General features: G+C 54.6%; 5 protein-coding genes across 5 annotated transcripts; all 5 read left to right on the top strand.

Moving 5' to 3' along the window:
• The first annotated feature begins 361 nt into the window (after positions 1–361).
• Positions 362–2,954, top strand: B0T15DRAFT_253067 (peptidase S8/S53 domain-containing protein). The gene is made up of 2 exons (XM_062863206.1): positions 362–1,650; positions 1,724–2,954. The coding sequence occupies exons 1-2, from the start codon at positions 801–803 to the stop codon at positions 2,653–2,655; spliced, it is 1,782 nt and encodes a 593-aa protein (XP_062720565.1). The 5' UTR covers positions 362–800; the 3' UTR covers positions 2,656–2,954.
• Positions 2,955–2,976: 22 nt separating this feature from the next.
• Positions 2,977–4,105, top strand: B0T15DRAFT_419157 (uncharacterized protein). Its single transcript, XM_062865524.1, has 2 exons — positions 2,977–3,287; positions 3,379–4,105. Exons 1-2 carry the CDS (start codon positions 3,175–3,177, stop codon positions 3,704–3,706), a joined length of 441 nt encoding a protein of 146 aa, XP_062720564.1. The 5' UTR covers positions 2,977–3,174; the 3' UTR covers positions 3,707–4,105.
• A 217-nt stretch (positions 4,106–4,322) lies between these two features.
• Positions 4,323–6,002, top strand: B0T15DRAFT_558784 (uncharacterized protein; the record flags this gene model as incomplete). Its single annotated transcript, XM_062870485.1, has 4 exons — positions 4,323–4,853; positions 4,889–4,964; positions 5,700–5,763; positions 5,929–6,002. The coding sequence occupies exons 1-4, from the start codon at positions 4,420–4,422 to the stop codon at positions 6,000–6,002; spliced, it is 648 nt and encodes a 215-aa protein (XP_062720563.1). The 5' UTR covers positions 4,323–4,419.
• Positions 6,003–12,857: 6,855 nt separating this feature from the next.
• B0T15DRAFT_495219 (uncharacterized protein) lies at positions 12,858–13,480 on the top strand (the record flags this gene model as incomplete). Its single annotated transcript, XM_062867083.1, has 4 exons — positions 12,858–12,870; positions 12,950–13,059; positions 13,173–13,262; positions 13,292–13,480. 4 exons carry the CDS (start codon positions 12,858–12,860, stop codon positions 13,478–13,480), a joined length of 402 nt encoding a protein of 133 aa, XP_062720562.1.
• Positions 13,481–15,597: 2,117 nt separating this feature from the next.
• B0T15DRAFT_486297 (general substrate transporter) lies at positions 15,598–17,491 on the top strand (the record flags this gene model as incomplete). The annotated part of the gene is made up of 4 exons (XM_062866345.1): positions 15,598–15,614; positions 15,671–15,919; positions 15,985–17,012; positions 17,085–17,491. The coding sequence occupies 4 exons, from the start codon at positions 15,598–15,600 to the stop codon at positions 17,489–17,491; spliced, it is 1,701 nt and encodes a 566-aa protein (XP_062720561.1).
• Between the last annotated feature and the right edge of the window lie 491 nt (positions 17,492–17,982).

Here is a 17,982-nt window from a genome sequence, read left to right as displayed (position 1 = left end):
GATTGTTCTAGGCTCTATCCATTGCCGATCATGACGGTTTTCCCGTGCTGCACCTGACAGGACCAATGCCGGTGCGGGTGCACATCACCTCTCGGCCTTTGATGACTAGGTAGCAGCACCAATATCCATCGTCTCATCGAATTGATGGAGCTCTGGGGTGATCGAGTCTTGCAGCCGGCCGACGGGAGTATGACAAACTGTCCGGGGTAGTCGAGTCAACAATGCTCGCAAACATGTCACCTCACATTCTGTCACACGACGGGCCTCCTGTCGTGGTGTACATGGCGGTTACGATGGGGATACAGCACCTGCCGTGAACAGGGGAGCTCACTAGGCTGGACACCGTGTCGATCGGGCCGTCCCCGCTGCTTGACGACCTCGGGAGCAGTCTTCATTTTCACTGATTGAGGGGCACGCGGCAGTTGATAGAGGTTGCAGTTCTTGGAAGGCCACTCGGAAGGACATCAGCAACTTCCTGTTCCGTCGAGATGCACCGTATCCCCTAGCATAAAATGGCGAAGACAACGGAAGGCGGACTGTACCGCCCCGGGAATAACTCAAGGGAGAAGGCCCTGCCGCCTTCCGAGTCGCGCTTTCCTGTAAGCAGCTGCGGGTTCCCGGATGGCAAGGGCAACGATACACAGGGTGACTGTCTCTGGTGTACACAAACGAGTTCTCCAGGTCATCCTCGTCCGGAGGCCTAAGACAGCCACTCCAGTTTTCTGAGACCGGATAGCAGGCACATCGCCATTCACCTTCGTTCGAGTAAGTCACGGCACCAAGGAAGAACTCTGTCGACCATGTTGTTCTTCTCCATGCTCCTACTCGGGACTGCGGCGTCGGCTCGGGTCATGGATCGCCTCGCCTCTGTTCCCCAGGGCTGGGAGCATCGCCGGACAGCTTCGCCAGACGAGGCTACTTTCCTCCGCGTCGCCCTCAAGCAGCAGCCGGAACGTGTCAAGGCGCTGGACCAAGCTGTGCTCGACATGTCGACGCCCGGCCATTCAAACTACGGCATGCACATGACGCGTGACGAGCTGAGATCATACACTGCTCCGTCCGACGACGCCGTCTCCGTCATTACCGAGTGGCTCCGGCGTCACGGCATCCAGCCTCGAGTAGATCACGACTGGGTCTCCTTCAGCACCACGGTCCGGACGGCCAATGAGCTGCTTGACACACGGTTTGGCTGGTATCAGCACCTCGAGGGAAAGAGCGGTCCCGTTCTTCGAGCGCTCTCCTACAGTGTGCCGGACAATGTTGCCTCCCATCTCGACCTCGTGCAGCCTACGACCCGGTTCGGCAACCTCGCCACCAGGAAGTCGAGCGTCTTCGAAATGTACCCTCTCGCGGTGCAAGACACCCCTGAGTCCAACAGAAAGCCTCTGTTCGTGCCCGATCCGCTGGCACCCGCCGAGTGCGCCGCCGGTATCAACCCGGACTGCCTCAGGAAGCTCTACAACATTCACTACAAGCCCGCTGCCCCAGAGGCCAACAGGGTGGCTTTTGCCTCGTATCTCGAGGAGTATGCCCGGTACGATGACATGGAGACGTTCCAGAAGCGTTATGTACCTGAGGCGGAGGGGATGAATTTCACCGTGGAGCTCGTGAATGGAGGAGTAAATGATCAGCAGAGCGCTTCAGACAGCAGTAAGAAGCGTTTCTGCTCGCCCCCGTCTCTTACCGCTGTCTCCTTTGCTGTTTCAGCCCTAACGTGTAACAGGCGAGGCCAACCTCGACGCCCAGTATCTCGGGGCCATCAGCCATCCGATTTCGCTGGTCGAATACAGCACCGGCGGGCGCGGTCCCCTCGTGCCCACCGCGGTGCAACCCAGCCCGCCCGGCAGCAACGAACCCTACCTCGAGTTCCTCCTCTACATGGCCTCGCTCCCGGACTCGGCCCTGCCGCAGGTGCTCTCCACGTCGTACGGCGAGGAGGAGCAATCCGTGCCCCGCGACTACGCGCTCAAGGTGTGCAGCATGTTCAAAGAGCTGGGCGCGCGCGGGGTGTCGGTGGTGTTTGCGTCGGGCGACTCCGGCCCCGGCAGCGCCTGCGTGCGCAACACGGGCGACAACGCGACCTACTTCGAGTCCAACTTCCCCGCCGGCTGTCCCTGGGTGACGGCCGTGGGCGGCACGACGGGCATGTCGCGCGAGGAGGCCGTCAGCTTCTCCAGCGGCGGGTTCAGCATGTACCACAGGACGCCCGTCTGGCAGCGCGATGCCGTGGCGGGGTATCTGAAGGGGATCGGCGACACGTACGCGCCCTACTTCAACCGCTCCGGCCGCGCGTTCCCCGACGTGGCCGCGCAGTCTAAGTGGTTCGCCGTTCGCGACAAGGGGCAGTGGATCAGCGTGGGAGGCACCAGCGCTTCGGCCCCGGTGTTCGCTGGCATTGTCGGGTTGTTGAATGCCGCACGGAGGGCGCGGAAGCTGCCGCCCATGGGCTTCTTAAACCCGTGGCTGTACAACAACTCGGCCGCGTTTACCGATATCACGGCGGGGTCCTCTTTCGGGTGCTACGGCGCGGCTGAGTTTGGCGGGTTTGGCGCGGCTTGGAACGCGACCAAGGGATGGGACCCCGTGACGGGGCTCGGTACGCCCCTGTTCGACAAGTTGTTGGAGTTGGCTGCGCCGGGGACGAAGAACGCTTAGCCGTGAGCCTGCGTGGTGAGCCATATTGTGGGGGAGGATTAGGGATGTGGAAGCTCATGTGTTGATACATCGAGTGACGTTGTGGTTCCAAGGAGCATAGTACCTACACTATTACGGCATCGGGTATGATCGGGATAGAGGTCAACCAGAGGTTATCACGGTGACAACGGCACATCGACGTTATCTAGGTATCTTACCAAGCTCAATCAAGCTCAATTTACTACACTAGGCCTGAGATGCTGAGTTGCAGTTGTCTCAGTTTACCTCCTTCGGTGATAACGGATTCTCAGCCTTGATCGGCATATGATCTTGCCGAGCGCCCGACGTACGGTGGAACACAACGCAGTCAGCAGCTGCTGTGTTACACCTTCTCCCATCCGAGTGCCAAGGTTTGCGACTGGGAGTTTGTCCATCACGTGGCATATCACAACCCCTCAACATCCACGTTTTGGCGTTTAATCTTTTTGTCCGTCTTCCGACGGCCGAAGCCGAAAAACACCGAGCTACCTCAGTCCCAATATGCTCGGCAAGATCCTCCTCACCATTGACGCTCTGGGCCTCCTTCTAGGCGCGCCCATCGCCGACTACAACCACACGCACATCTTCAACCCGCGCTGGCCGCCACACGCAAAGTTGGTTCATCCCAACATCTCCTACCTACCTTGCCGCCCCCCTCCAAGCAGACTAATAACTCACACCTCTTTTATTTCATAAAATAATTAGATTCCACGGCGCGCAAACAATCACCCTCTCCGTCGTCCTCGGCCTCGCCACGCTATACTACACCTGGCGCCCATCCTTACCCTTACCTTTTCTTCTTCCTCCCAAGCAAACCCGATCCGTGCCCGCCCAGCGCGAGCGCGACTCCCTCGGCGTGGCCGTCTTCACGGGCACCGTCTACTGGCTGGCGGGGCTCGCGGCGATCCTGTACCCGGGCACGGACGGGATCGATCCGGAGTTTGGGCCGGCGGGCTCGTTCCCGCAGCGGAATGTGTTTGGCGCGTTTGCGGGATTGGCGGTGCTTGGGTGGCTTGTTGAGATCTGGGGTTGATTTCTTACCGTGCTTACATACGGTAGATGGTAGGTCAAGGGTTCCGGTAGGGGTGGGGTGAAGACTAAGGTACGGACTACTGTACTGTGTCGAGTGCGTGAGAGCGGCTAGGGTAATGGTTTTGATTAAGTACCTATGGTTGTCGGTTGACTGTTGGCGGGGTTTCTGTAGAATGTTGGGAAGCTAATGAGGGTAGTCTCAGATGCTCGGACTAGCTATGGCGCAGCCCTGGAGGCACGCCGCTCACCACAACCAATGAAGGCTAACCAAGTTCCTCCATGTTATGAGCCAGGCTCCCCGCGCGCAAGAAAGAAACACGGTGCGGCAGAATTCAATTTCTCAGTCAGATTAGATACAGGGCACGGAGTGAAACTTTACAGGCCACGGAGTGGAACACCTTTTTTTTTTTTTTTTTTTTTCCCTTTCTTTTTCCTTTTTTTTTAGCGGGCGGGGAGCCTGGATCTCGGGTTTGTCCGCCACTCGCTCAGCTCACCCAGATCAGCCGTTATGGTTCAGATCAACCGACCCGAGGCGGCTAGTCGGATTGGGCGTTTTGGGAGCCACGACGAGTAGGTAAGCGCTGGTAAGCTGTGTGACCTAGACCCAACACGTTGGCGAAAAATGTTATCCATTTTTTTGCCACTCGCACCAGGACCTACGCCAAAAAGACTCGTTAAGCCCAGCCTCTATCCTCGCGCGTCTGCAGTCCTAGCATGACCACTCCTAATCCTACTCGGCAGCTGAATTGGAAAACCGACACCGTCGAGCTTGAAAAGTCCCTTGCGTTCATTGACTGGGAGGCCCTCGAACAGTATGCAGGCAAGGCTCGACGGGAACTTGAGGGGGCTGATTGTTCATGCCGGCTTTCTCTCGAATACAACGTGGGCGGGTTGCACGTTGTGAGGCGGGTCGTCTTCAACGACGGCTACCAATGGCTGGCCAGGCTTCAGTTCGAGCCACCGACGCCAGAGCCCTGCCAACGTCTGCGGAACGAAGTTGGTACCATGGCGGCCGTCAGATCGCGATCCAACATTCCCGTCCCACGTGTTTTTGCCTACGACGTGAGCGAGGCCAGCGGCGTCGGCGCTGCCCTCATGCTGATGGAGTTCATTCCCGGTGACACGGCTATGGATTCTTTTGTCGGTTGGTAGGTCCACAAAGGAGAGACGCCGCGCTGTTCAGGGACAAGTTCTACGCCGCCCTGGCCGATATCCAGGTCGAGATGGCGGTGGTGCCCTTCCCCAAAATCGGGACAATCGTTTGCAGTGGTGGACGGTTTGAAGTCGGGCCCATCCCTGGCATTGGGGCCCGTTCGACACTGCAGCACATACTTCGAGGCGTGGGCAAAAACGGCAAAATTTCCTTACAAGGAGGCAACTATACGGCCCCGAACCCCAGCACACCTGGCCGATAAGGTCCTTGCAGCATCCGTTCGTTTCCGTCAGCAATTCGAGATCTAGTTGAGTGGTTTCCTTTCCAGGACGGCCCTTTCCCGCTCATCCACACCGACCTCTACAGCTGCAATAATCATTATTGACGAAAAACTACTACAGAGTTCTCGGGCTCTTGGACCACAGGCACGTCCCACGGGCACAACCCGAATGACGCCCTTTCGTGCGTCAATGTGGGTTTTGCATCTTCCACGCGAATTGAACACGGCACGCGGGCGTCGGATTGTTTGACCGGCGATTGGGCCCTGTGCCTTCTGAGCCTCAAGATGCGACTCCCGAACTTCAACTTGCAGGCTGTCCACCCGTATACTCTTATTATACCTCCGATGTAGTCCTTTCTGCCCAGGCTGTTCAGGCATCAGTCTGGTCAGAGACGGTTGAACCTGCAACGCCTGCATGCCATGATCCTACACTGCACACATTCGTATATGAAGAGGGAGGATGTCGTAGCACTCCTCGCACTGATGCGAACCCCCGCGTGACCTCCAGGCCCCGTGCTCGCACTCATGATTTAGCATCAAGTTCTGACGCTCCCTCTCCAGCCGGTTCGCCCGTTCCATATCGTCAAGCCGCCCGGCATCGATATTACGATTAACGATGGTATCTGTACGAGCAAGGAGGCGCTCTTTACTCTATTGTTTATTGCCGCACGTCCTCTAGACTAATCCATAGGCATAATAGAACTAAGCTCCGTAGCGACATGCTAAATTATATATTAATATAAGAATCGTATAAGTCTAATGTCATGAATTAACCTGCAAAGGCCGGTAGGGGCCGACCTGCATGGTCCGCAGGCAACGCCCGCGTCCAATGATTACAAGCCAGAAAGGACCAATGAGGATTAAAGGTTTGGAACGTCGTTCGGCATCGACGTTCCTAGGGAACGGTGCTCGGCATCGTCGTTCCCTTGGAAGGATGTGGGGCATGTGCCCAGTGTAGAAGGTGGGGCACCGACCAGGTTGACCAATCATGCATGCATGCGCTTAAACCGGGCACATGACTAAGCAATGGCCTGTGCTATGGTACGGTGGGTTCTACGATTACTGATTCAGGCAATGATACCCGCTTATTTCTACACTAAATATACCAAACCACTAGCTAGTATTTTGTATGCATCCCGTTGGCTGCAATAACAGCTTTGCAGCGCTCTGGCATTGAGGCCAACAGCTGCTTCAAGTAGTCGTCCGGCAATGCCTCCCAAGCCTCCTTAACATATTCGCGAAGCTTGTCATACGAGGGCATTTCTTCAAGACCATACCGGTCTTCAATCCAGTCCTTCATCCAATTCCAACAGGACTCGATTGGGTTCAAGTCTGGCGAGAAAGGTGGCCACTCCATCACAACAATGCCTCTCTCCCTGAGATCCTCCTTCGTCTCTGCAGCTATATGCCCTGGAGCACTATCTTGCATCAAGATTAGATCTTCACCAAGCTATGCCTTATACATCTGTATCCAGCCATGAATGACAGGGACAGTTCGTACGCGGTACGTCTTAGCGTTGATCTTCCCCCAGTCCTTTTCCCAAAAGAGTCCAGGGCCTTTATCCAAGCCAGAGAAGCAACCCTAGAACATCCAGCCTCCTTTACGTTAATGCTTTTCCACAATACAAGTAGGATCCTACTCTTCACCTTGCCGCCGGGTAACATATTGCTTCCGATGTGGCCCGCCAGTAACCCAAGTCTTATCGGTCCAAAGGATCTTTGCCCATTGTTCAAGGGTCCAATATTCATGCTCTTACGCCCAAGCTAAACAGAGTTGCCGGGTTCGTTCGGTAATCGGTGGCTTCTTACGAGTAACTCGCCGGCGGAAGCCGAGTCGATAAAGGGCATGCTTGATCACCCAAACGCCGAAGACCCTAGCGAAGATGATAGCCGAGAGTTCGAGGAAGCCCATTCGACGAGTCTTTTTGCTGGAACAAACAAACTGAATAAGCTCTTCTTCTTGCTCCGGCGTTAATGTCCGAGGCCGGCCAGTACTCCGGTAAGCAGTTGCATCAGGAGCGCGAATCGCAGTCCGGATCTGGGCCTTAGTATAGCCAGTGATACGATAGATCTTAGCTTGGCTTTTGGCTATATCGAAGTATAAGACTCGAACGCGTTGGCGTTGTTCGGTAGTCAACTGTTTCGTACCACTTGACCCTTGTGGCCGTGCCATTGTATTGCTGAATTGCGTTGACTGCGTTGAGTGCGTTTAACGAGAACGAGATGGCTGTCGAAAAAACAGGGGGCTCGATAAGTTCAACTGATTGGTCAAAACGTGTCGAGTGTTGTGACCCACAGGTACTTGACTAGGGGGTTTTCTTTATGCACGCGACCACAGTATATGATCCCTGCGGCACTCCGGCCCGACTGTCGATTTCCAGGGCATGTTGGCCGTCGAATAGGAGTGTAGCCTTCCGGCCCGTTAGCTACGACCGTAGCCAACCTACTAGCCACTATAGGAGCCCGAGGTCCCGGATTATAGCTAGTAGCCGGGCATGACCAAGGGTCCCCCTTCGCTTGTGCCGGGTCCCCTTGCTTGCGGTTTCGGTTGTCTCACTACACTTGCAGGATCCATCCATGATAGTAGATGCTAAGCCCTGTATGACAACTCCACCTTCGAAGAAGTAAGCACCGACCACATATAGCTGAAACACCTTGCTGTGCCTTACAGTAGACCATCCACTTAGATTGAAAAACGAGTAGTGGAGAAGAAACCTATCTCGCTGGTAAGGTTGGTAGAGATGTATATTTTTCAACTTCAACTTTATACACCCCGACTCTCTAGTAGGTCTCTAGGCAAGCCTAGACCCTGTAGCAGTGTAAAATCAGCACCGTATCACTGTCTATCCTCAATTGAAATTGCCAAGTTGACGAATGATAATAATGGCAACTATGACGCACAACTAAAACAACTAACTCGATCCCTTAGCAACTCCTGGACCCAGCTTCAAGAAAGTGTCAAGATCGTGCCTGAAGAGGAATGCTGACTTTGGCACACGATAGTGGCCTGTATCCATTTTGAGAAGCCCTTGTTCTATCTTACCTTAGCATTGCGTCAATGTTGGGATATTCATACACGAACGCGACCGCGTCCCTGCTCCGGTGGGCACGTGCCCGGGTCCGGGTGACCCACCATCTGTATTTAACCTTGCAACCACTCTCTGGCTTGCACTCTCTCTTTTCACCACCCACCAAGGTACCTACCGAGGTAGCCAATATACCCGTCAATCCTCGCAACCCTCGATTGCCTGTTTGACTATGTCAGAACAATTGCTGAGTTGTTAACTGCGCTCAACTGAGATCCAGAAAGTACGCCATTGAACCGTGTCACGTGTGTTCTATATAGGGTTGCTTGCATTTTATCTAACACTACCTAGCCACAACACAGAAATTCAAGGTACAGTACCTCTAGGTACCTAGGCATGTTAGTATCGCCTTCCATTTCTCTATGTCATCTACTAAGCTGCTCTAATACTTCTACGGTGATGACAACGGATGGAGAAGGTTCCACTAGCAGAGATTCATCGCGCTGGCGTAGGGCCTGGAGAGCGGGAGGGAGCATTGGTAAGGTACCTACTAGGTACCTATGTACCACCGTAAGCGGAACGACGTCTTCCACCGCGTGGCCTCGTCCAACCTGAGCCTCGACCTCTTTCGACTTGGCATTTACAGACGTCATTCAATGCCGCGAGGACGTCTGCGAACTCGCAGCGTGAATCCTTTGACGTGCGGTCACGGGCAGACAGTAATACGGCCTTTAGATTGAAGCTCATATACAACGTCGACGGCAACGGTATTAGTAGGCGCTTCGTTAAGTTGCTCTCCTCCCACCCCACTATATTCAAGTTTAATTTCTCTACCTTCCCGTGGGCCAAGGCTTTGGCGAGCTGCCAGAGCCGGTAACGTGGTTGACCGGAACAGAAGAAGGGAGAACGAGAGCGAGGGCAGTGGGGGAACGGGAAAGAGAGTGGGCAGTGAGGTCGATGAGGGACGAAGATAGGGCGGTGTATGCGTATAGGCTTTTGTTAGAGCTTCCCAGGGCGCAGGATCCGGAAAGGGAGACCATGTGAGAGGAAGTGCTGTGTTTGATCTGGGCGTACTGACGCACGCGGCACGACTGCATCACCTTCAACAAAACAATTCCGATCGGAGTCATGCCGGAGGCCGGTCGCATCACAGTCTGTCCGGACCCGGCCTATGCTAATGGAACACGCATCAGCGGGCGCGATCTGCCACATGATCCCCCGGAGATCCACGCCTGGTACTATAGCCTCCGGTGAAAGGCAGTCAAGGGCATCTTCGTGCTGTCCTGCGTGACCGTGCGATGCCGCGCTCATGGACCGCAAATGGGATACCACTCATGTTGCCATCTTTTCGCAGCTCCGAAACCAACCTGGGCCAAGACCTTGCTTGAGCTTGATGCATCGCGCGTTTTAGTTTTAGATAAGGACCCTTTTGGAGGCTTCATTTAGTGCCGACAATTGGGCCTCACTCGTGGTGCTGGTGCGCCGTGGTCGCCGTGGTTGCCGTGGTCGGTAGGATTCATCCTGAGATCCTCAGATTCTTCACCGGTGTCAGGCAGCAGTTTCAACACAGATCTCTTCGGGGCTCGGACCAGCGTCCGACGACCTCGTCCGTGGCATCCAGGGCGCGATGGATCACAGGCCCCGGCATCGCCCAAGGCTCAGGGAGTTGGCAATGAGTTGGCCCTGCGCTCTCACGAGACATGGAAAGTGAAGCTCGTCGGTGTATAAATCAAAGCTGCTCCCCTCGTCTTCGTCAACCATCCGTGGCATCATCACAAAGCATCATAGCATTACAATCCAATCGAAAGCATCTAACTCACTCAACTTGAACCTTCCAACTCTTCTCGTCGTACGCTTATCCATATCCCCTTGCCTATGGAATAGATACTGACCATTTCTCATCGCAACAACAGAGAAGTTATCAAAAATGTGCAACAGCGAGTATACTGTCCGTTGGGCGTGCGGGTGCCAGACCACCCACCGTTCCGGCTTCTGCGAGGGTTACCCTGGTAAAGGATGCAGAGGAGTTGCGCATAGGTCGCCGCCAAGGCGCGAAGCCCAGACTTGCCCCGATTCCCGTAACGGCCTGGGCTGTCCCTTGAAGCAGAGCTCCAAGAAGAAGTGGGACCAGAGCGGCGGCACAGCGCGCTAGGCAGTTGAAGGATGGTCTGAACTCTGAAGCATCGACAACGAGCGCGAAGGAGAGGAAGACCCCTAGTGGGCTCAGAAGGGAGCATTCCGTGGCTGGTACACCTTGGTTAGATATACCTCGGTCACCTCGCAGGCGAGGCTAAATTATTATACTTGGCTACCGTATAATCCCTTTGTTTCTGGCAACAACCTTGACAATGTTCTTTGTGACGAGCCGGTGTCCGGTAGTCAACCATGCGCAAGGCTCTGGTAGATGACTAACTCTATTGCTGAACATAGTAAGGTTGCGGAAGGTGAAAGGAAACAGTCCTCGAAATGCAAAGAAGGAAGGCTAAATACAGGAAGTGCGGCACAAAGGCCGAAAGTAGAGCCCCGGATGTAGAGCACCGGGTTGGAGCCAGTGCCCCACTATTAAGGCCGAATGCCGGGACCGGTCCATTCTATCGTCACATAGGTAGGTAGATCCTAACCCCCGGATCACAACCCCACCCTCAAAGAAATACTAGGCAACGACCACATTGAGACGAAACAACTTGCTGTGCCTTATAGCAGAGGGACTGAAACCCATCATTCCACCGGTGACGTGGTTAGGGGATGTATAATTTCGAACTTTATACACACCGATTACCTGGTAGGTTGTCCAGGCACACCCGAGATCAAACAGAACTCCACACTTAAAAAAAAAAATGCACTTGGTAAGTTGATTGATGAATGGCAATGGCAACTATGACGCACTGCTGAAACAACCAACTCAATCCCTTGGCAGCTCCTAGAGTTAGTTTTTACTAAGTATAAAGATCGAGTCTGAGGGAAGCAGAGCTTGCCCACGATAGTGGCCCCTATCTACCTCTGGTTTGAGAAGACCCTGTTCCATATCGCTGCGCCGATGTTGGAACAATTGTCTACCTTAATCACATCCAAGGCGGCAGATTATAGCGCTCCTCGAACAATTGCCACCGTTTCAAACCAGCTTCACTGAGTACGGCTGCGTGTTCTATAGGGTCGTGTTTTGTTCAATCCAGTCATACTGCGGAAGCCGATATAGGGTGCCTGTGCTAGTATCGCGTTCTATCCCCCTACGTTATCAAAGGCACTGAGCTGCTCTATAATTTACCTTAGTCAATCGCCTTGTATTATGAAGTCTGGGATTCAGAATCATGCTGCCCTATCCCGCGAATGCCCCCTCGAGCCCCCTCCCTTCACATTGGCAGCGGCCCTCTTCCAGGTACCCGCGACTTCCTTCCTCGAGTGGTATCTCGGTTCCTCCCCCGCGCCTAGTCAAGTCTTCTCAGGCCGCAGCTGGCCTTACCCATCCCCTTGCGTCTCGTTCGCCCGCCGTCTGCCGACACAACGAGGACGACGACCGGCTGAGCCAGACCGTCAGAGTACGACCAAGATCGGTGAGTGGGACGGTAAATACGGAACTGTTAACCGTATAGTCGCGATTAGCTCGATGAAACGGGCACCACGAGGGGCCGAGCTTGTCTCCGACTCTCCGGACTTTCGGGGACCTAATCGTTTGGAACTACAAGAAATAGCATCCTCGACACACTATCGCCTCTGCTCGGGCTTCAATTCAATCCGTTGATGAAGCTGTTTATACAATGTGATGGGGAGCTACCTCGGCGTTGACCCGACCTACATCCTGACCTCGGTCGGCTTCGTCTGAGCGGTGAATAAGCTCTGGGGACAGCTATACGGGAGCTTCTACGCCTTGGCCTAGCAATACTTTATGGCCAACATCGAAGTGAGCGGCACCGACGATATTTACTACCATATAATGAAGTGGCTTGTATCGCACCCAAATATAGCCGATTCGCGCTCTTTTACCGCCGAGACAGCTTCCAAGGGTGTATGGGAAGAGGAAGACGAGTCCGAACTTATGACGACCCGTATATTGCCCGACAGTTCTGGCGTCTACCTTAACTTTTCCTACTAAGAGGCCAAGGGTACTCCCCGCTTTATTCCGGCTATGGGCCAGCATAGCTTCTGGTTCAGAGGGCGCTACTTTAGGCTATATAGAGAAAACAAGAGTCGCTGTTTAATCCCAAGGGTGCTTCCTAGGGCATGCCCTAGTTCAAGGACACGGAGTTCCTTGTACTCTTATGCTTTAGCCGGTCCCTTAAGCCTATTAAGCTGTTGCTATAGCATGCTAAAGAGTAGTACTACCTCAACCACCGGGCCAAGACGATTATCCGGCGCCTGTCCGGCCAGGTAATGCGCTATTACGGCAATCGGCACTTATGGTAGTAGGTCGCTAGCCGGCTAGTCCGTCCTATAACGACGGTGGTCCTCGACGATAAATAGAAGATACGTATTCTCTCCGATATAAACGAGTACCTCTACCTGGCCATATTACGTTGGTACGGGGACCGTGGTATTCTTTTTCGGCGAGGGTATCTCTTCCATGGTCCGCCGGGAACGGGTAAAACGTCGCTGTCTTTTGTGCTTGCTGGGGTGTTCGGCCTTGATATCTATATTATCTCGCTCCTGGACCTATACTAACCGAGGAAGACCTGCTGGCACTCTTTACTTCGCTGCCATGCCGCTGCGTGGTTCTGCTTAAGGATATTGATACCGCGGGGCTCAAACGTACCGAGGAATCCCCTTTTTCTGAAACTAACAAGAGCTTAGAAAACCGGGATGGGGATGGGACCAACGATAAGGACGCCAAGTCCAAGAAGAGCAGAAAGGGGCGCGATGAGGACGTGTCGGAGCTGGCCTGCAAGCTAAAGCGCCACGGCGTAGAGACTCGAACGAAAAGAAGGGCATCTCTCTATCCGGCCTTCTTAATGCAATTAACGGCGTCGCCTTGTACGAGGGGCGTGTGCTTATTATAACGACTAATAAGCCCGAGGCGCTCGACGAAGCGCTGATCTGCCCGGGCTATGTCGACCTGCAAATATCTTTCACCAACGCTATGCAAGAACAGGCGCGGGAGCTCTTCGTGCGCATGTACGAACCTGACAGCAGCAGCGCCAGCAGCAGCAGCAGCAGCAGTTCGCCGCTAAGATCCCCGCTGGCCAGTTCTCTCCCGCCGAGCTCCAAGGGTTCCTGTTGAAGCGCAAGAAGACGCCGTGGCGGGCGCTTGCCGAGGTGGAAGGGTGGGTGGCGGGTATGGTGGCGCAGAAGGCCAAGCGGGGAAGGGTGTTGGCTGTTCAGTGAGTGAGCTATTATGGGCAATCCAATAGGGGAGGGGCAAAGGCTAGTAGGGTGAGTGGGGAGAACAGAAGTTCGGGAAAGAGGGATGGTGGGTGGTAGGGGACAGATTGCATGTCGCCGTTTTCCTTTGCTCATTCTTTTTGTCTCTTCGGTTATCTCGGTGGCATAGGGACTCTTGGAGGGGAACGAACGGAAGGTGTGCTGAGCCGGTATGACAGGGTGCCTTTGGGTTTGGCTTGCAAGATACGAGGGTAGGTTGTTTTATAAGACCAGCTAGGCATCTTAGAAGTTAGAGCCCTATTAGGAATGACCGTTTAAGATTATAAAGACATTATCATACATAGTAATACTAAAACTACCAGCAAATATAAAGGTATTCAATATATTCCATAACGTTATATCTATAGTTAGATCCTATAACCAGAAAGGGCTCCCGGGGCAGGAAGAAACGTAATAAGATGTCCGCGTAAACCGTGGCAGGGTCATTACGAGAACCGACGACGGCCAGGAGGTTTAGGAATGGCGCCTCGAGGGGTTTCTAGACTATGGCAAGGCTAACAATGGTCGCTAGCAATACCTGGTTAAGTAGGAGGGTTTTAATGACTCGACCTAGCAACTAGCCACGGACCTGCGCGGCTATAATGACGCGATCTGGGCCTTTTATGACGCCTACTCTGATAAACCAGGTCCACTAGCATGGGTATCGAGACGCAATACCCCGAGAGCATCGCGAGAAGCGCTGGCGTAGGAAGAGCAACGAACGCCGGCGCCCGTCACACCGACTCAGACAAGTATAAATTCCGCAAAACGAACTAATAGATACTGTGGTTACGCAGGGGGGAATAATACAGGTAACAAGGGCATTGTGAAAACAAGGGAGGCGCATTGTATGGTCAGGAGAAACAAACCGGCCCGGCGAATCCGTTGGGCCAGAAAAAGTTGGGGGGGGGGGACTTTGTTTGGAGGACGGGGTAGTGTCACGGGCATGGCCCGTGCCATGACGCGGAGAAGGGTTAGGGTTAGTCAGTAGTGCACGAGGGCTGTGGAGCCCTGATTGGGTCCATAGGAGTGGTCTGTGCGTAGTGGGCCACACACAGGGTATTTCTCTGGACCACTGTGGCTTGCAACTTCATCTCTCTCTACAACCACACAACTCTTAGGTTACCCCCTACTTGCAGACGTGATACTGTGAAACAACAAAGAATTTGGTTCCTAGGCTTTCCTGTTGGAACTAATAGCTGGTGGGAGCAGCTTACTTCTGGTAGAGCTTACAGAATCAGCGAGCATCAAAAAGGATTCACCTCGTGACCCATGACGGACGCCTAGGTACATACTGGTTAGAGCAAAGCCCTGATTGAGGACGCTGACGGCGCCAAGAAGGCAAGGCAGCTAGATGTACAGTGTTTCGCGACAGTCCAATGTTCAGCTATGCGGTATAGAGTGGAGCAAAACGAGCGTCGATTGATATCTGGCCATGAAACTTGTCTCTTTCACATTCTTCTTTCACATTCACGGCATTATCTTTCCTTCCTACTTCATTTCTTCCGTTACGATATGGTATGTTTCTCATCTTAAGCCAAGTGTGTAGCGTTTAGCACTGTGCCACTATCACCTATCAAAGTTTTAGGCGCGGCTAACCCCGGATTTCCAACGAGTCGGCAACGGTGGGCCCGGGTTGGTGTGATTGCGTCACTGGGCGGCGGCCCCCGACCGCTATTGGCAGAGCCAAGCGGTCGCCTCTTTGATCGACTTCGGTCTTCAAGAGTTCAATTCTTGGTCTTGCCGCAGGGCCGGTCAGGCTGAGAGGCAGACACAGCCGGACATGCCGCTTTTCACGCCGGGGCAGACCCTAGTCCGAGGTTTGTTTGTCACTGGGCATCGCAATGCCTTCATCGGCCAGTGACATCATTGGGTCCCTGGTCTGGGTGGGAGAGGGGAGAGGGGGGAAGAGAGATACATTCTTCGATGGTAACCTGGAAGATATATAGATCTTGACGATCAAGCTGTGGGTTGGAATGCAAACCCACAGGCTCCCACCTACGCATGTGTCTCATTTCCACTCGAAGCGAGCGATCCTGGTTGCTTAATTATTATTAGAGATTGACCTGACACCTTTCGGGATGGTGCTGGGCAAGAAGTAAGTAAACATTACCGCCATATCACACCATTGCCAAGGCAACCAACCGTGACTAGATCCATCCGCATCAATGGTGCCGACTGCGGTGTGGAGGCACTCATACTTGGGGTCGTCACCTCCATAGGTGGCTTCCTCTTTGGCTATGACACGGGCCAGATCTCGGGGATGCTGCTCTTCCGAGACTTCAAGAACCGGTTCGGCCAGGTGGATACCCCTGACGGCAGAGAGTTCGAGGCCATCACGCAGTCATTGATCGTGTCCCTGATGAGCATCGGGACACTCATCGGAGCACTCACGGCGTCATAGTAGGTCCACCGTTGCAGAGTCCAGTCGCCTCGTAGATGCAGTTCGCTTACCGCTGAATGCTTAGCACTGCCGACTGGTGGGGGCGCAGAAAGAGTCTCAGCTTCGGCGTCATCATGTTCATCGCCGGATGCGTTATTCAGATCACGGCCATGGATTCGTGGGTGCACCTCATGATGGGCCGCTTCACGGCTGGCCTGGGCATCGGCAACCTGTCGGTCGGCGTGCCCATGTTCCAGTCCGAGTCCTCGCCGCGCGAGATCCGCGGCGCCGTCGTGGCCTCCTATCAGCTGCTCATCACCTTCGGCATCCTAGTGTCGAACTGTGTCAACTACGGCCTGCGCGAGATCCAAGACTCGTCCGCCTCGTGGCGCATCGTCATCGGCCTGGGCATCGTCTTCTCGATTCCGCTCGGCCTGGGCGTCCTCATGGTCCCCGAATCGCCGCGATGGCTCGCCTCGCGCTCCCGATGGGACGACGCGCGCACGTCGATGGCCCGGCTGCGCGGCATGAAGAACGATCGGCACCACGAGCTCGTCGAGGACGACATGCGCGAGATGCGCGAGATCCTCGAGAAGGAGCGCTCCGTGGGCGTCGGCAACTGGACCGAGTGCTTCATCCCGCGCCGCAACGGCGTGCCCAAGCAGGTCTACCGCACCATCCTCGGCATTTCGATCCACTTCCTGCAGCAGTGGACAGGCGTCAACTACTTCTTCTACTACGGCGCCACCATCTTCCAGTCGGCCGGCATCGACGACCCGATCCAGACCCAGCTGATCCTCGGCGCCGTCAACGTAGCCATGACCTTCTTCGGCCTGTACGTGGTCGAGAGGTTCGGCCGGCGCTGGCCGCTGCTGATCGGCGCCGTGTGGCAGGCCGCATGGCTGGCCGTGTTCTCGTCCATGGGCACCGCCCTGAACCCCGAGGGCAACCGCGTGTCGGGCATCATCATGATCGTGTCGGCCGCCATGTTCATCGCCTCCTTCGCCATGACCTGGGGCCCCATCTGCTGGGTCGTCATCGGCGAGACCTTCCCCTTGCGCACCCGTGCCAAGCAGGCGTCGCTCGCCACGGCGGGCAACTGGCTGGGAAACTGTGAGTCTTCTTCACCTTCCCTCCTCTTCCAGCTTTCATCAAAATTAACCACCCGTGTCCTCGTCCAAACAGTCCTCATCTCTTTCCTCACCCCGCTCGCCACCGACGGAATCCACTACAGCTATGGCTTCGTCTTCGTCGGCACCAACCTCGTAGCCTGCCTGGTCGTCTATTTCTTCTTGTACGAGTCGGTCTCGCTCTCGCTCGAGAACGTTGACGCCATGTACGGCCAGCCGCAGCTCAAGGCCTGGACCAGCCACAAGTGGATGCCCGAGGGCTACGTCACGCGCATGCAGCGCGACGACAGCTACTTCCACAGGCCGCAACATGAGCATGGTGCGGGTGCTGTGGGAGATCTGGATGACCGCAGCACGGCGGTGCCGAGCCGCGGGACGGACGCGGAGAAGAAGCGGTCTGACGATAGCATTGCGTTTCAGGGGAGAGAGGAGAGGGAAGAGCATGTGCATAGGGCTGTGTGAGCAACGTTGTGGGAAGCGGGTGAGCCTTGTAAGATACGTCGGTGGGCTTTTTTGGGAGATATCCAGGTTGGGTTTTCTTGGTACGTATCTAAGCGCATATGCTTTTGTTTTGAACAAGCTATGGGGGGGATCCTTTGCAATTACCTGGTGTTCTTGGGACATAGGTACTTTGGCGCATTTGCCTGTGTATCATCAGTTCTTGATGTATGCATGACATAGGGACTTGGGGGTTATGACTGCTATGCAACGTCGATACCTAAGGAAGTGCCTGGTGGAAGTCCTACTGATCCAATAAATGAATCGCCTAGACCGGTTCACTTGGCAGCTTGCACAGACCTACCACCATTCTGCTTGTGGAATGGAATACTTCGTCCCCCCTTACCATCAGTGAGCGTGGGTATTTAGAGGAGGTGAAACACTATAATTTGAGTTGGGACTTGTATGGTCAATATTGGGTTGGACAGATGCCCGAGATGAAGCTTCATCCAATG

Source organism: Chaetomium strumarium (assembly GCF_033439665.1).
Source record: "Chaetomium strumarium strain CBS 333.67 chromosome Unknown B0T15scaffold_5, whole genome shotgun sequence".
NCBI classification, from domain to species: Eukaryota; Fungi; Ascomycota; class Sordariomycetes; order Sordariales; family Chaetomiaceae; genus Chaetomium; species Chaetomium strumarium.
Note: the sequence above shows the minus strand (reverse complement) of the source record. Positions and strands in the feature narration are given on the sequence as shown.

What these genes read in the sequence shown, in the direction of transcription:
- B0T15DRAFT_419157 (XM_062865524.1), top strand. Translation starts at nt 3,175, where the DNA reads ATGCTCGGCAAGATCCTCCTCACCATTGACGCTCTGGGCCTCCTTCTA. An exon ending in CGCTGGCCGCCACACGCAAA is followed by an intron (nt 3,288 to 3,378) that starts GTTGGTTCATCC and finishes TAAAATAATTAG; the next exon opens with ATTCCACGGCGCGCAAACAA.
- B0T15DRAFT_253067 (XM_062863206.1), top strand. Translation starts at nt 801, where the DNA reads ATGTTGTTCTTCTCCATGCTCCTACTCGGGACTGCGGCGTCGGCTCGG. An exon ending in GCAGAGCGCTTCAGACAGCA is followed by an intron (nt 1,651 to 1,723) that starts GTAAGAAGCGTT and finishes AACGTGTAACAG; the next exon opens with GCGAGGCCAACCTCGACGCC.